General features: G+C 38.1%; 1 protein-coding gene across 3 annotated transcripts in view; it reads right to left on the reverse strand.

Annotated features, from left to right (window-relative positions):
* The window catches only part of LOC124426585 (POU domain protein 2-like), a 94,164-nt gene that overhangs the window by 31,469 nt on the left and 43,827 nt on the right, over window positions 1–18,868 (reverse strand). For 2 of the 3 annotated variants that reach the window (XM_046968429.1, XM_046968430.1), the window contains one exon: window positions 12,868–13,089. The exons of the other annotated variant lie outside the window; for it this stretch is intronic. In XM_046968429.1, the coding sequence (XP_046824385.1) occupies window positions 12,868–13,089 (222 nt within the window). The remainder of the gene's footprint in view (window positions 1–12,867; window positions 13,090–18,868) is intronic. 3 annotated transcript variants of the gene reach the window in all.

Raw genomic sequence — 18,868 nt, forward strand, 5'->3', positions numbered from 1 at the left:
ACCTTATTTCTTTTATGTATGCTGGTAGTATCGGTTATTGTGATGGCAGGCGTGAATATAAAAATATAAAATGGTCTATGAGAAATATAGTGATATATTATACTATCCGACCGGAGATTGTAATCGATATATCTTAGACAAGGACTTTCTTCATGTAAACTTACGTATTCGAAAAGCAGACTTGATATCAGCGTGCATCTTCTTGCTTTGAAAACAGACAACTCCGATAACCATTACAGACTTTTCAAAACGATGCCCTTACAAGTATCAATAACGAAGTATTTGTTGATGTTTCATTGTAGATAATTGTTATCTATAAACGAACCTGCTCGGTAGAAGTTATAACTTCCTGTAACCTCCAAAATGTTGAACGATGTAAACAACACCTAATCAAAATTTGAATGAACTTTGCGTTCTCATTTAGTATATATCAAGACAATCACGAGATAATAACTTTTCGAAGGTTCCAACATTCAACACTCACACTGAACATTCTTCATTTTTGTCTTTTGTTATACGATATACCATTTAGATTAATTATTTCTTCTTAAAAATTTTGAAGCTCTTGTAGACTTCCAATCATACATTTAATTAAAATTATCACATTTTAGTTATGGTTGGTCATCTTAACTTGTCGGTTGCGACTTGTCTACTGGTGAGCCACGAGCTGTCCGTTCAAGTTGGTCAGCATTGCCCTCTCTTCTCAACTAGCCTGAGGGTGCACCCCCGCAGACCTTCGAGAAAGATGGAAAGAGAAAGAGAGAGAAATATCAAGCGGGCGAGTGAGATAGCAATAGAGAGAGAGAGAGAGAGAGAAAGAGAGAGAGAGAGAGAGGGAGGGAGGGAGGGAGAAAGAGAGACAGAAAATATGAAAGAGTGAGAAACCCGCTGTGCATCTTTATCCCCCTTTTTCCCTCTCCTTCAACTGAGGGTACATACATTATCCACCCCTGATCCTCGATCCTGAACCGCCGTTTCGATAGGTACCGTACTGAATTATAGAAACGCTTCTCTTTCTATATCGTTCGATATCGCTTGTCTGACGTGTGCTTTTAATTCTACGTTCTATTTAACGAAAAATTCTTTTCATTCAATGCATTGAATTATTTATTTTTAATCGTTAACATATCCGATAATAAAAATTTATGTAGAAAAATTTGAAAACTAAGTTTACTTATTATTATTATTAAACAAAGTTTACTTATCGTATTTGCTATACAGAGAAAATTTTAACGATTTAAAGGAAAGAATGAAATTGGAAAGTTGTATTGTAATGGATTTTTTTTAGAAATTTTCGCAAAAATTTCTAAATTGTTAGGTAATAGGTGTTGAAAACGAGCATAAATAAAGTCTGTGAAGGTAATAAATTTTTTTTTGTGTATAGCCCTTTAAGTCCATGCAAAATTTCTACAAAAAGGAAGGAAAGAAAGTGATTGTCAAGGAGAAACACTAAATTTTCTTAATGTTTTCCTTAGCTATTAGAGGGATCATGTAGTAAAACGTCCTTCAAAAAAAAAAAAGATATATATATGCATGTGTATATATAGATATACACTGTATTTTAAGATATACAATGTATTTCAAGAAAGAAGGATGTAAGAGATTTTGTTAATTTAAATTTTTAACTATATTTTTTCTTAGGATATGATATCATGATCAATGTCCTTCATGATATATCGTTTACATGTGAAATATTTGGAGAAGAACTTTTGTTTAATTAGAATTTATTTAAAACGAATTACCCGCATCTTGTTACTCATTTACTACGATAGATCACAATAGCGATCGTAAACGTCGAATGGTCGATTAAGATCGAATTGACCACACGTAGGAGCTAAGATCCAATTACTTTTTGCACCCGGATCGATTTAAACGTTTCCTACCTAATTCGGTTAATTAGTCAATTGGCTTAATAATTACGCCGTGCAATCGATAGCGGGATAACATTTCGGTATTTTCTCGTTTCATTAGAATTTTCATTTATTTTATCCAATTTATTTACGAATCATAATTTTAAATTAAGTAAATTTTATAAATTATGTAAATTATTATAGTATTTGTACGAGAAAAGGAGGAAATGGAAATACGTCGAATGGGAACACCCGTATCCACGCATACATACCAACCGAAATCACGGAAAGAACGAGGAGGCAAACAAAGAGGCGCGTGTGCACAAAATGTGTAAGAGCGACAAGAGATAGGGTCGGAAAGAGAGCGGATTGTACAAACAAGGAAACAGCCGCAGCCGGCCTCGTCTCATTTTGCTACAGTCTGTTCCAATCTCGCACGGCGATCGTTCGGTGATGGATCGTTTTCTCTCTCAGCTTGTACAATTCTTTCACATTCGAAGAATTTTTGAGAGCTTTGCTCCAAACATATTTGCATCGTCAAAGTTATATCTTTAGTACTTCCTTTTTTTTAATAATATTTCGTGGTAAATAATTCTCGTTTTAATAGAAAAAGAAATATCCAAGGTCGTTCTACATATAAAGTATTTAATAGATTAACGTCAAAAGAATACGATGAAACATTTGAAAAGAATGCCGACAATACTTTAATGGAACATAGGTTAGTTAAATACTATGAAATCGATATATATATATATATATATATATATATGTATATATACAATGTCTCATGTAAGGTCAAGAAATGATATTACCTACATATATAAAAAATGTTTTCATTGGAAATATACTAATCGTATTTCATTGAAATTCCTATAAAGATAATTAGATACGAATTAGATATATACATACATACATGTATACATATATATATATATATATATATATATATATATATATACACATATATTCATTGTATATATATACATACATATATATATACAACGATATAGAAATGAATTTAACTTATATACGTATAGAACATTCTCATTCTATTTCTCTCATAGCCTTGAAAACTAAAATCTCTTGGTCCAGATCGACAGTAAAATCAGGCGAATTTGAAGAAAAGGGAGCAGGGAAGGACAACGTTCTCACATCCACTTTGAAAAGTGCCCTGTGACCCCACCTACGCTTTTCGATGGAGGAAGGTTAGGGGTCACTCGGCGCCCCTATTTTGCAAGCACCATCTCATCCTCTTTCTCTCTCTCTCTCTCTCTCTCGATTTCTCCCTCATTGCAGTGCATTTGACCAGAGTATAGTAGTGAAAAAGGGGAGAAGCGGGGATCTTCTATTGTTGAATTGAATCATCGTATCGTATAGAATATTCAGGGATGGCCACTGGTCAGTAGCCATTATTGTTGGCTAGCATTTATAAAGCGTTACCTTCAAAAGTAGTAACAGAGGGAACAACTATGAAATGGAAAATGGACGCACTCGAAAATGTAGACCATATACCGACCGTTCTTTCGTCCTTCCGCCCTGAGCCGATTTAGCTCGTGCACCCTAGAATACACCCTCGCTTTCGTCAATGAATTATTTGCATTAATTGTTCCCGGGTAATGGTATTTTCGAGACAAATTTCCATCTGGAAAATTCATAGGTCGCACGGTCATATTGAAAAGCCTCTTAACGAAGGCATGTGAACATACGGCCTTGACCATTCTTTTGAAATGTCATTTATAATATACGGATTTATTATTGTACTATCAGTTTTATCGTTAAAATTTATTACTAATTTGCAAATTGCTGTTACTTAAAATTAAAATAAACTAAAGAAAAAAGGGAAGTAATATTTACAAAATATTTTCGAAAATATAAGAATTTTACCTAAGATATCGTATATTAATATATAAAATGTAATAAACAAATGTTATATTTTATAGGATCAAATAGGATCAATATGCCATATGTTTTCCGTAATTGTTAATTTATAATTACGATAAATAAAAATAATAACTTTTGTGCATTTCATTTGTGTCATAACTGTTAGAAGAAAGAAAACATGATCAATAGTTGAACTTTTGATCATTCATGTAGAACAATTTATTTGCTCCATAATATGTAAATTTCGCAAAGATTAAATGTTTCGAAGTCCATATTACAAAATATGCTGACATACAAAGTATATGTAATACTGAAAAAAATCTACTTGAAGCAAGAAAGATCGGAAACGATTTTGATCTTCAGTTTAAACTAGAAGTGTGCAAAAAAAGTAAGAATTTGTCGACATGCTAATGTAAAGATCTGTCGGGATCTGTCGGATAAGGCTCGTAGGGATCTCTAAGACTCTCATTATGTTCATAGCCACGTTTTCGATACGTGCCACTATAGGTGAGCATCGATTCGAAAGAATCCATTGAAAATTTTACAAGTCAAGTCATCTTCGGCATCGAAACCTCGCGAAAAGCGTATTTACCTGTTTATGTATTATACAAAAATGATTGATTTTTTTCGGAGAACGCAGGTAGCTTGTCGTTAATATTTCAGCGTATTAAAATTTTAATGAGCGGTTTAGTTTGAAGTTAAAAAAAAAAAGTTCTTCAAAAGTTCTTTCAATATTTCTTTTTGGAACTCTCTAGTGTTTCACATTAAAAAAATGAATAGTCATTAGTTGCGGCATTATTGATAATTCTTAAAATCTTAAGGAAGAAATCTTTTCTTCCGGATGTTCGCGAGAAAATGAGAATTCTCGACGAACATTATCGAATAGTTAACACGCCGTGCATTTTAAATGAAGGGTCGTCTAGGACCAACGGAAGATGGAAAATTATGGACGCATCGACATTAGGAAAAATTATGGAAAGAGCGGTTCGTTATTAGCGTCGAAAACGATTTTCACGTTGAACGAGCCGAAAAGAAGAGGCACCGATGTAAACCGCATTCCATATGCCTTCTGAGCTGAGGGTTTACGAAGCAAAAGAGCACGAGAGAGATAAAGATGGATGGAGAGAAAGAGAGTAAGCTTAGCCGGCTCTGCGACCCAGGAAGTAGGTAGTAATTTCGAGCACAAGGCCCACCGAAATTAGCAGGCAAAGAGCCGAGAGATGATTTTCCAAAATAACACGTCCCGATACAATGGGAAGGCAATTTCCCGAGCACCAGCTGCTGCCACCTATCTGATTTATCATCTCGCCTACTCCTCTATATATCCCACTTATTCTCGCGTGACCGCTTCTCCTTTTTTAGCAGCATACTTCATCGCAGTGGTAACACACCGCAAAACTTACTCATGATTAACATATCCAACAAGGAAACCGATTAATCTCTAGTTACTTATGATAAAAACAAGATTAACATTAATTCATATAGTTAGGTTTGCAAAATTAAATGATACGTTTAGGATATCTCGTTTAGTCGTTAAAATCGCGGCAATAGTGAGAGAAGATGTTAGTTGATCAAGAGGAAGGGGGTTTGTTCAATCGGTTATTGATTGGAAATGTAAGCTGGAGCTTGCTCGAGGGAGAGGCCAGTGCTCGAACAGTCCGACAGATGGCTACTGGTCAGCGGAATTTCTCTTACTTCATCGAACCTCACCAATTGACAAAATGACTTTTCCTTTTCTATCCTGCCAAAATTGTTCATCTTATTTCGAAGGCATTTCCAAAGGATTACGATATAGCCAGATCTACGAAGGAACCTTTCCGCTTTGCTTCGCTCCAATACCGACCACAAAGTTATTTCAAGTTTGAAACGACGCCGGGCCGACGTCTTTCGACCTTCTTGATTAAGTCAACGTTATCCTTCATTTCGTTCGTTCGTGATTTTTCTATTTCTGAGTATACCATTGGTTAGAACGTCTTTCAAAATACACAGACGAATCCGAAGAAAAGTCGGGATTTTGGATTTTCGAAACAGGTGGAAAAGGATAACGAGAATGAAGAAGAAGGTAGGATCGTCACGTAACAAGCAAAATCCACGTCTTCCTTCACCCCCACTTTTCGTTCACGATCATCGCCAACCGCAGCATCACCACCGTCGACTCGCGAGAGTCCGGCTCCCTCGCATCCCCCGCGGCCAATCTTTTCAATTTAAAGTCAAGTATTATGGCTTAAATTGCATTATGGTTTCCTTCCCCACGAGGAGGTAGGCCGGCCGGAGAGAGGAGCAGCAACGAAGGGCGGCTCCTTGTAAGCAAGACTCAATCACGCCGCTTAACCTCCGACCCCAACGTTAGCAACGCACACGCATACGCACACGTAAACGTATACGAACGCATAATCGCAAGACGAACGAGAGAGATAGGATGACTTAGCCTCACGTGCCGCTCACATCTTTTCGGTGCAACCGATCGTCCCTCCTTCTTCTTCCTCTCTTTTTCTCTTATCCTTCCTCTCTTTTTCTCTTATCCTTCCTCTCCATTTTCTTTCCACGATGCAATGAAATTAGCCACCAAAACCTGTCGGAGCACACCCGGTACGTGCGAACATTCGATGGGATTTCTCTGTTGTCTCGACGTAACGACTTTACCTCGGTGTAGTGTCCGTAAAGTAACGATCGTATTAATACCTATTGCTTCTTTTTCACGCTTCTTTAAACGTTCCTAAAATCGATATTCCCACTAAATTTTCAATCTAACTTGCGTATAGAATCAGATATTCTTTTTTCTTGTCATAAAAGAAACCTTGAATCATTCGGAAAGATTCAAAGATACGCTGAGGAGAGAGTAGGTCCGTAGAGAGAACCCGGCAACTCGCATATTTTTCACGCGAATGAATGAAGCGACCCGGCCCAAGCCTGACCTTGAACTTAGTCGTCGAGAAGAGAAAAAATCCGTGCGTTCCCCTCGACCTAGAGGTCCTCTCTTTCTCTCTCTTCTCACCGTAATAACGCGTTCCGTGCTGTCCATAAGGTAGATAGGTATGTAAGAGATACCTGTACTTTCTCTCTCTCTCTCTCTCTCTATCTCTCTCTGTCCCTCTCTTTACCTTTTTCTCCTCTATCCCTTTTCCGTATTACGTTATCGGTTGCCCCGCCGCACATGGAACGCGCAAGTGCATTCAGCATACGGTCACCGGTCGATAAGCCTCGAAAACTGTTTTTTCTTTCTTTTTTTTTTTACTTCTCTTTAACACTTTTGCGATCGATTTTCTTCGTTGCGATATGTTGGACGATACTCAGGAGATTGAACAAGGGAAAAATGAAAAGAAAAATAAACATTCTGATAAATGCAAAAGGTCTAGGCTATATTTGGAAAGTATCATTATTCAACAAATTCATAATTCTTCTGTCTCTCGTAACGAAGGCTATCGCAAGTAGACGCTGGATGGAAAATAGTTTTATCACCTTAGCCTCTCTCTCTCTCTTTCTTTCTGTCTTTCTCTCTCTCTCTTTCTCTCTCTCTCTCTCTCTCTCTCTCTCTCTCTTTCTCTCTTTCTTACATACACACATACTCTTTCTCTCTCTCCGGGAGTAATCCCTAAGTAATATATTTCTCAGGGATAATTGCAGCCAACGATTTCGTGCTGCTCGTTCAGATCCCGCAGATAGCGGCTGGCTGTAGCGTTGGAATAGGCGGAATTGCACGTGCAGTACGCGGTATCTATCGTGCTTGGTCGGTATCGCACACTACTTCGAAGTATCTACGTTTCTACATACATAGACGGTAGATTGCACTCGCGCACGGCTCGGTACTACTTAGAGCTATCCTCGTGGTAGGAGGTAAAGGCATTTACTAAGGGAGAAGGACGGATAACACGAGGAAGAAGATGAAGCAGAAGAAGGAGAAAGCAAGAGAAAGAGTAAGGGAGAGGGAAAGAAAAAGAGAGAGAGAGAGAGAGAGAAAGAGAGAGAGAGAGAAAGAGAGAGAGAGAGAAAGAAGATGACGTGCAAGAGCGAGAACGAGTACTGATAGAGCGTAACTGACTTCTTGGCCGGTGCATATTACCGGGCTGTTAGAGGGCGGAGCCGGCTGATGAGTTAGCAACGTATTGACTTTATAATAATCACGTTAGCCGGTCCACCATGATCCCATGCTATTACGCGCGGTTTCGCGCGATTTCACGTACCGGGTGATCGCCCTTCGCGGATAGAATTAGCTTTGTTTTTCTGACATTCAAGAATTATTGCTAATCAAGAGAGAAATTTTTTCAAGTGTGACTGCGAATTGAGAAATATTGAAATCTATAATATGCAAGTTAAAATAAAATGTTTTAATCACGTAAGTCAAATTCGATATTGATTTTAACATCGATAGTAGGAAGATAAGTATCCATGTACCGTTTGTTAATTATTTGATTCACAGTTTATACTAAAATTAAAATCATTTAACTTGGAGTTCGAATTCCGCGATTGCTCAGAAAAGAAATTTATTCAAACTTCACTTTTATATCGATATTCTCGAAGTTAATAAAAAATCCCTTTTATAAGATCGGCCGATCGTTCGTTCGAGAAAAGGCAAACTCCTATAAAGAGAATATTTCTTGACCTTAATCAGTAGTTCCATTTACTTTTAATGGGCAATTAGTCGTTTGAAATAAAATCGTAAGAGAAAGAAAACAAAGATCCTTGAGATATTTTAGATAGAACAAGATCCGCCTAGGTATTCTCTTCTATACCTTTCTTCAAAGGTTATTGATGAAAAAATAATCCTATTTAAGGCCCTCCCCAAAAAATAGAATAACTCAGTTTCTAATATTCTAAATAGAATACGATCTTAAAATAGGAATAATTTATTGATGGATCTATAAAGTTTGAAAGATCGTAGAAGAGATCGATCTATTAGATTGGATTTCGATGATTATCACGGAAGATATATCGTCAAAGGTAAAAGTCAGTTTTGCAACGACCAGTATAGTGGGCAGCGCACGCTGTGGTAACGGTCGGTAGAATCCTGACCTCCAATCTCACCTCAATTTGCCTACACGCCGCCATTTGCGTCAGCGAGAGCGGGGTACGGCCTATCTAAAATTATGATCTCAAAAATCGTTCTCGCGTGTGTGCGCGCGCTCTCGCGTCTCTCTTCGGTGTAATCCATTAATTATAGAAAATCGCGCGATATTATAAATTTCATACGTAATGGGTAGGTACACTTAGCGGTGAGTCGCAACATATCTTTTCTCTCTCTCTCTCTCTCTCTCACTCTCTCTCTCTCTCTCTCTCTTTCTCTATCTCTCTCTTTCCATCTCTCTCTCTCTCTTTTGTTTTTTGTTTTCCTTTACGTTAGGCACGTACACGCTCGATCGATAATTCAGTCGAATAATTAATTACGATCTTACGATAAATTAGTCAAATTCATCAAAGTTCGTTATCAATCTCAGTATTATCGAGTTTTTTTCTAGTGATAATCTTTTACGTTATCGTCCAGAGATCGATTCAGTTAATTACTTACTTGTTTCATAGGAACGGCCCATTAAAATGGACCTAACGGCCAGCATAGTCCTAATTCTAATGTTGCCTCATACTTTTTTGAACAAAGAACATAGACGAACTAAACATTCTCACGTTACTATTTCATGCGTAACGAGTAGGTACAATAATTTCACGTAATTTCATTTGTCCGCTTTTATTGTAGATCTTCTTTTAAATAATAATATTCTATGTGTTACTTAACCCAATTATGCAGGCGTATATTAAACATTATGTCCAATTCATTAGGATTTAATAATCCCACGCCGAGGCGTGAAACTATGTCGTCTCTTATTTGTTAAGTGATTCATTGCTCAAAATGGCGCGATTTATTCGAAGGATCCGCGTTTGCCAGCACCTGTCGCTATGACAAATGAAGATCCTAACGGCGTCATTCACGAACGATATTCCAAGGCACAACTTTAATATGGCCTAATCGACTGTTCGATTAGCAGATATCTTTATACATCTCTTTCATCGTTACTAATCTTTAACAATTGCGTAAGCCTTACGAACGGTTTGCTTATAATTAATAAAATTAGTTTCAATACGTTAGAATCATTAAATTTGCTTATTGCCAAGTAAATCTTTTTTAATTTTTGTTCGAAGAATAATCATTATATAAATCATTTTGTACTTTCGTATTTTATTTTAAACTAATTAATTAACAATTCGTCAGATCGAACACGTTCATTTAATTTTGTAGTAATTTTAAACAACGTTAATGAGAGTAAATCTTTTTATTCGTTCGAGATTCTTTTAAAAAGAGGATAAGGCATAGATCTGATCTTTTTCCGGTAAAAAAAGGTCGATTTGAAACAATTAGGTGGAAGGTAGCGAGTTGGCAAGAGCGCAAGAAAGTCGAGTTAAATCAGATTTCAATTGGAACGACGGGAGATCCTCGTCGGAGATAAGTAATGTGTGTGTATTTCTCGTTCGTTATATTCGAAATATTCTCTGAATCGTAAGGAATATGTAGACTTCTTATTAAAGAAGTCTCAAGCAGTTATTTTGATTGAATATAAAAGTGAAAAGAAAAATAAAACCTTTTTCTTTCTTTTTTCTCTTTTTTCTTCTTTATTTATTTTTTTTTTAAATTTATTTTTTTTAAATTCGCAGTTGCCTAAGAAAGGAATCTTCTCTGTTCTCTTTCGAACTCGACACCGTATCTGTATATCGCGAGCAATCTCAAACATCGAACGAGGTAGTAAGACCTGATCGATTTAGCGCCAAATGTCGCCATGTTTTACACACGGCAATAATGGTTGAAATCTATGTAGCCAATATTTCAAGTCACCCTTTCTCGCCACCCCTCCAACGACATATGAAACTTCCATGTAATAGTTCGGACACGTAGACTCCGGTTATTGGTTCGCATACGGACGGCATTCGATAATTCAATTGTACGATAAAATGGAAATATAAATAGCACTTTCGAGATTAGAATCCTTTTATAACTCTCTAAAAAGTAGATAGTAATGAGTAATGATGTTAAAAAGATTAAAGAAGACTCTCTCAAAAATTCGGTTTAATCTAGAAAAATGATCTTAGATTATTCTTCGACTACTCTTTTTCTTAAAATATGTTTCACAGGATTTCTTTTACTAAATGACATTTAAATACATTTTTAGGATGTAAGAATAGGATCGTCGAGAGAAGAAGAATGATGGTCTTAAGGGAGAAGTATTTACTTAACTCGAAAGACAAGGGAAAGGATTGAATATAATGCATGTTCGAATCGTTATACGCCTTAACAGCTTTTATAATTATCATTTAAAAGGGTACATAAGATGTTTGAAATTACTATTTAAAAGGGAAATACCTTTTTCATTGTTGTCTATTATTTTGTCAAATTCATCTGAGAAACATTATACGCTCGATATGAACTATTTCTTTTTAATCACAGTCATGATTTATCGTACGACATTCGACCATTTTTTCTACAATATTCGTATTATGGTCCATTCCCGGCTCGGTGACACCCAATGAAAAAAAGAACAGAGCCGATCTCGCAACACATGTCTCGGTGAAAGCGTCGACGATTCGATAATATTTTAGGGCGTCCACCCTTCCCCTCGTCCTTCAAAAACTGCTGGTGCATGTGTCGGCACAAGAAACATAATGTTATCAAGCTGTCCAGGAGAAGCCACCATCGTTGAGGAAGAAGGAGATTCTCGTGGGACTTGGTCCTTCCTCCCGACCACTTCGTTCTTATTGATATACCGAATAAACACGTTTGGCAGCTAGGTTGGAGCGGCTTTGCGAGGCAAATAGATTCGGAAAGAATTCTTCTTTATAGGGTCACCTTCTCTCTCTCTCTCTCTTTCTCTCCCTCTTCTTATTCCATTTTGTAACGATCTTCATCATACTATTATAATTCATAAATGTGATGTAGGAGAAAGATTTTCTTTAAATTCTATTTCATTATTCGTAGATTCGAGTTAACGTGAAATTCGACTCGTTTTTAACTAATGCGCATAGACAATATTCGCTTAGATGATATTTTCGAAGGCAAATCGATGTTTAAAGCCGCCAATAGGAATCTCATTGAGTCTCTCGTTTCACCCTCGTCGTGGCTTTTAAGTTTCGACCCTTATCGACCATCCGAGACTTTAGCGCTCGGTCAGAAACGGTCGGGCAGTAAATAAAGATGGGTAGTTTTCCCATCAACGTAGTCGAACATGGACGTACAGACAAGAGGGAGAACTGGTATATGTGTACTCGCGGGCGTAGGTACTTCTCTTCTACAAGACGGTTTTAAATTCCGCGAGTCAAAGCGATGTTTGACATGGAAATGTTGAACGATGCATTAAACATGCCGCGAAGAGTGCTTTCTCTCTTTTCTCTATGCTCGGAAAGCTTCTATAGTAAGGAATGAGGAAGGGCTTCTCTCTCTCTCTCTTTTTCTCTTTCATCCCTTCTCTATATCTCGTATCTTTCGTAGCTCGTCGTCTTTCGGCACATTGTCCGAGCAATATTTATTTAAGCAAATGAAAGGATCCGTTGCGACGCTATTGCTTTTCCTTCGTCTCTCGATTTTCCCTCAAAGTTGACACACACATACACATATACAAATATACGGATATGTACACGATTAGACACGAATAAGAAAAAAAAAGAAAAGCAAAGGAATATAAAAAAAATAGAAAGAAAGAATCGGTGATTGGTAAGAGGCAAGCAAAAATACCAAGTACTGGAACGGAGCGGAAGTGGGCACCCGCGGAGGGCCAATTTCATCGGGCTCTGCCGTAAAAGGAACTCCCTCCATTGTCCGGCAAATGACATCAAGCTTATTGCATTATTTAAAGAGTCTTACTTGAAGACCGTTTTAAGTCGCCGACCCTCGATCGTCGACTGTGTGTGCCGGCGGCTACTGTCGTCAAAAAGCGGCAGAAAATCTCAGAGGGACAGAAACCGAGATTACGTTTCGTGCGTAATGTTCTTTTCGAAAGACCGCTCAATCGAGGAGAGACCCTAACGAGTTGAAGTCGGTATCTTTAAATCATTATTTTCGTTTACGAATTATACATTTTGTTATTAAATATAAATAAAAAAAAAGAGAAATGGGAAATAATCGAATATTAATAGTAAGAAAAATTATTAGAAAGATACATACCAGGTGAGATGGCAAGTTTGGCGTGAAGACTGGTCGGGCTTCTGTGATCAGGATTCGTCACAGGGGCGGCTATGGGTGGCGACAGATGGGGGTGTATCGGTGCTCCACCACCTGTCGTCGTCGTTGTCGTAGTCGTTGTGGCACAAGGATTAAGGGGAGACGTTCTCTTGAAGGATTGTTCCGTTCGCCACGCGACCTCGTTGTCGCCCATCCAAACCTTACCTGAAGCAAGAAATATCAATTGATTGTACGTATTTCATATTAAACATTACTTATTAAATTTGATTATACGTAATTTATTTAAAAAATTAATGATTAATTTCCTATAAGTTCGTGTGATATTTATTGAAAGCCGAAGAGAAATTTCTTATTGATAAATATCATATCAAAAAGCCCAAAGAGCTCAAACGAGAAAGAATACGGCATTAAATGGGAAATGTGTACATATCCGGCAATATCGTTGGAGGGATCAAATTGCAAAAGAGGTTCTCAAGATAAACTGTGTGCCGTACGTCTGTATTAATATAACTCACACGGCCGTTCTTGTGCGTGTGCAGAAAATGGTTTCTCTCCCTCCAATGGGTTCGCGTAATTAGCGACCCTCTGCATCCCCTATTCCTCGCTAGTTTTCCCGGTTTTCCCTCGTTTCCCTTAATTTCTGGGAACAATGCCTGCGTCTGGATGTTGTTCCAGGCTGCAGTGTCTAATTACACAGAGGGGTAACGCTCTGTTCTCTATCTCTTTCTCTCTTTCTCTCTCTCTCTCTCATTTTTCTGGAATCTGGGGACGATATACTACAGTACGTACCAAATATCTTGAATCTCCCAATTTGTAGAACAAATAGAGAACGTAGAAAAGAGTCAGTAAAATACAATATATATATTGAATCCTTAATTCTTATCTAATATCTAACGTTTTAATTATCGTATAAATATCTCAGAAAAATTTAATTAAGAAGAGAAAGAGAAAAATGTGGTGAAATGTAGAAACGAAACTTTTAGCACATCCTGTACGAGATCCAGTGGACTTATGGAACATGTAAATACTACATCGCCCTTGCATGCATGAGACGTGAGTCAGACTCGGTATTAGTTGCTTGATGAATGATTTAGTCAGTAAGAGAGACTTAGTTCTCTCTCATATCTTTCTTCTCACACCCTCCCATTGAACTCCCATTCTCCCCTCCGCGTTTCTTCCGTCTATCCACTTCTTAACGAGGGCGGAAGAGAGCGAAATAGGTAACGGCAAGTGGTAGATGGAAAGAGAGTGGAAGGGTGAGAAGGGAGGAGACAAGAGAATAAGAAACATGAAGGGCAAGCGAGAGGCAAAGCAAGAGGGAAATAAAGAGAGAGTGTTGACCAAAGTCTGAGATGGTAGTAGTAGAAGCGTGTACGTGCGTCTAAGTCGATGTTCGTCTTTATGTTAGTGTGTGTTGTATGTACGAAAGAGAAAGAAAGAAAGAGAGAGGGGGAGAGGGAAATGGTGGGAGGTATATGGAGAAAAGAAATAGAAAAAAGAAGGATAGTGGGGTTGAAGAAAGTGTAGCTGGCGCTAACTAAGGGCGTCGGCTAATCAATATCATCGGATAATGGCCGCTGACCTCCGTTTACCCCGCTGGACCCTCTATTGTCCTGTACTTTGGCATCACGAACGATTCGCGTATCGGTCAGACAGCTATTTTCGAAGCAATGCTTTCTCAAGTTCAAATAATTCGACGAAGAGAGAAATATATATATATATATATATATATATATATATATATATATATAGAGAGAGAGAGAGAGAGAGAGAGATTAGTAGGTAGGAATGTCGGGAAAATCGAAGGTTTGTTCGTAAGAAGAATGGATAGAAAAACGAGGCGAATTCTCGAGCGTATTCGGGGCACCTATTCGTTTAGACGTTTTCAAGTTTCCAGTGGAATATTAAAACTGGTCTTGGTTCCGGTTCGAAGAGGGTCGAGAGCTCGCGGCATGTCTCGAGGCTACAATCGAGCGAACTCCCTAACGTAGAACTACTGCGGTTCCTTTAATCTCCGAGTGTTTGCATGCTCCTATTTTTCTCTCCCTTTTTTGTCAAACTTTTCCATGACCCTATGGAAGAAAAAACGAAAGTGCCCCCTTTAGATTGCTAACGCGCTAAGAGCTAGAAAACGTAACGTTGCGTGCACACGTTTCAAGAAAATTCAATTATACTAGTCCTCGCGAGAATCGCATTACTTGCTTCCTAGCGATAATAATAATTGCGGTAGATAATGGTGATTTTATAGAAAATGAAAAGAAAAACGAAAATCTGAAAATGAGTTTAGGTGCACGCGATTAATAGAAGAGACGTAAATGGAAAGACGTGGAAAGGAGGTAATGTCAGGGACGCAGGACATTGGCCAGGACGAATAAGTAATGTAGAGGTCCATTATGCCGAAACGGTGAAGGGTCTCGAGTCGTGGGTCAGCCAATCCCCCAGAGGGCCGTTAAAGTGAAATACTTCTGAATGCGAGGTGGCTGCCTCCCTCTTTTTCTTTTCGCTTGGTCTACGCCTGGGCAGAGAGTCTGGACCTTTCCTCTGGACCTCTCTCGAGCCTCCTCGCGTGTAGGTAAATCGTTGTTATCTGGACAGTGATAAACCCGTGAATGGAGTTCGCGCCGGTTTCGACGAATGAAAGACGACGAGGGGTGCATGCAGAGGCAAAGGAAAAAAGCTCGAGAAAGAGGGAAACGTTCGAATTGATGGTTCTGTTTATGCGAACTGCTTACTGGCAGACGGACCAATCGAGTATAGAGTAACGAACAACAAAGTCCGATCTGCCTTCGGAACTTTCTTTCTACGGAAAGACGAGCTCGAATCTTCTCTTTGCGGTTTCCTTCCCCGATGATGCGGCATCTGAGATGCGGTATCCTTGATGGATACACGACGCAAACTTCTCTCTTTCTCTCTTTCTTTCTTTTCGATACGCATCATTGAATTGTTTCCAAAGACTTTGCGGCAAAAGGATTTCGATCGAGACCGATCATTGACTATTACCAATCGATGAACGATCGAGTAAAGCGAATAAGTTTTTATATTTTTCCATTGATATATCGGCGCACATGATATATATTTTTTCTTCTTCTTCTTATTTCCTAATTCCATCGAATTATCGAAGTTTAAAAGCATCATCGGAGGACTGACTCGAGAAGCAATCTGCTTTCGTACGGTGCTCGAAAGAATTGAAAATTCCTGCTCGTCCAAGGGTTGAAGAGGTCTTCGTGGGAGTGCGCCGGACCGAGCGAAGAGGAAAAAAGCGAACGTAGATAAAACGTTCGATATAAGATTAATAGTGGAGGTTGGCGAACGGCTCGGTACGTCGACAAGGGCGGTTCTGGCTATATACGACGCCGATGGTGATTCCTCTTTGAAGGTGGAACCGTGAGCAGTGGCCAAATTGAATCCTGCTTAGGACAGGAAAGGAGCCGAAGGACGAGTCGAAGGACGGAGCGAGCCCTTTCTCCAATAAATAAATTGCTGGCTACCCCCGGATGGTCGTCCTCTCCGATTTAAAACGCGACTCTTTGCTACTAAGAGAGCTTACCTGATTGAAACGCAATGTAGAATTGTAAAGAAAAGTTTTTAGTAATATTGTTTACTTTTTAAAGATTTTTTCGAAAAAAAAGAAAAACAAAGAGAGAAGGAAAAAATGACGGAATTTCCTCAAATTGTTTATCTCACCTATGATAGTCTCAATTTGGTTATCGAATTTTTTTATCAAAGTGACCCAACGTATTCCCGAGATTAACACGAGAACTACGTAACCATAAGTGTGAGATTCCTATCGAAGGGCTTTCGAAGAGACGAGGAAAACATTTGCTGATAACGGAATTTACCTATATCTTGCGCACGTTTCTTCTCATTGCACGTGCACTCAATATACATATGTAAGTAGATATATGCGTAGATACTCGATCGAGCGCAGATGTGAACGACCTTTAATCGACGACTCGTTTTCTTCGACGTTATCACGAGAAATGTTCCAAAGATATCATCATCACCGAATCGTATCGATGCTTCGTTCGATTCTTTAGTTTTGCCATTTTTCGTAATTTCAATATTATTCCTTGGAATCTTTATGATCTTATCTGATATCAATTCCAATAATATTTTACGTTATGCTTTTTAACGTAACCATTTCTTTAATCTCGTTCGTCGTTCGGCCGTGATCTACTAACGGAAAATTTATGTTTTTAATAAATGGCTCGTTATCTTTTAGAAAAAGATGAGATCGATATCTTTTAAAAAACATACTATTATCGTATATTATTTCTGCACTTAGATAATTATTAATATAAGATGTGTATGTTTGTAATTTCTCAAAAACATTTACTATTTTTATTCAATCTAAATGAAATTTTGTACAATTGCTCTATATGATACGACGAAAAATTTAGATTACTTAACTTACGAAAATATTATCTACAAAATAGACTACAATGCTTTAAACGATTGAAAGAGAAAAAGAGTGAGAAAGAGAGAGAGAGAGAAAGTGAGAGAAGAAAATTATAAAGTTGGTTATATTAGAAATGCATTGATTTAGTGATTTGTAATTGTGATTTGTGATCTATGGTCAGTGTTCTGAATTCTGCGTTCCGTGATCCTTGTTCTGTGTTCTGAATTCTGTGTATACGGATGTTACAATGATAGAGTGCTTTCTACGGATCCATCGACCCGGATTTGAAATCCGGCCAAGAATTTTATTTCGTAAATTCCAAAGGCTCTCGATCACGGATGGTATCAGTACAATTTAACATTTTTTCAAACAATCGACGATGGAACCGATTTTCTAGAAAAGTGAAAATTTTTCATTTCGAATTCGTTTATTTTACACTTCGAATGATAGAACATCATATAGGATTTAAAATAATGCGGATGATTTATATGTTTATTTCGAGACAGAAGAAATAAAAATAATTTCTTTTTTAAACCTTACAGTCCGTCATTGACGATGAGAGAATATACCATTAATACTTGTTTAGAGTTATTTTTTAAAAAGACTTTAAAAATCAGATTGGACAATATCAAATCTTCTTTTTCAAAAGATATATGAAGATATAACTCTTATATACGTAGTTATACATAAACTAGATTGAGTGAATTCCATTTGATCTAAACGTTTACGAAGGAAAGACAAAAGATGGGAATATATCGCAGGGACGGTTTCCTTATTTCTTGTCAGAGAGTCGGATCGATAGAGCCACCCATTCGTTCTTTTGAACTCTGCCTGGATACGTTGGTAGGTAGTATCGGCTCGAAGAAACATATCAGCATTGTATTATACGGGATACGAACATCGTTGGACGTACGAATATAATAAAAATCGTTTGGAACGATGCGAGTCCGCAGGTGATCACGTTCGAAAGTACCGCGCAGCATCCGATCGTTCTTCTCATCGTTCGCCATTATGATAATGCGAGTTACCTGGAAAGATACTGGCCGATAAAAAACGTGAATAATAAAAAGATTTCGTCGGTGGGGAAGATCGAAAGAACTTTGGAGGGAGGAAGATAGAGAAAGAGAGAGGAAGAGAGAGCAAGGGTTGTAAGCGCAAGCGCGAATCCGCCCTACGCGTAACTCTCGCGAGAAAGCACCCCTCAGTGTGAATCCGTTTCGTCGACACCTAGCCAATCTGCATGCGACTTGAGCCTTTCGACGCCATTTTGAAAATTCTCTAGAAAGCGAGTGGGTTGCAACCTTTTTACTTTTCTTTTTACATTATCTTCTCTCTCTCTTTCTTTCTTTCTCTCTCTCTCCGTCCTTATAGCGAGATTTTTCTCGTCCCAAGAGTATACTACGACACACCAATTTTAGATTTTCCAGTCGAAATCGTGAATCGACGTTAATTTAAAAAGGGTGGAAAGTTGGAAGAGAGGGAGAAACAGGAGAGGTGTAGAGACTACGACGGCAGCCGATTTTAAAATCACAATGGTAGACACACTTTTACCCATCCGTCACCCCTACAAGCTTCAACGCCGGC

The sequence above is a fragment of the Vespa crabro genome, chromosome 9, assembly GCF_910589235.1.
Source record: "Vespa crabro chromosome 9, iyVesCrab1.2, whole genome shotgun sequence".
In the NCBI taxonomy this organism is placed as follows: domain Eukaryota; kingdom Metazoa; phylum Arthropoda; class Insecta; order Hymenoptera; family Vespidae; genus Vespa; species Vespa crabro.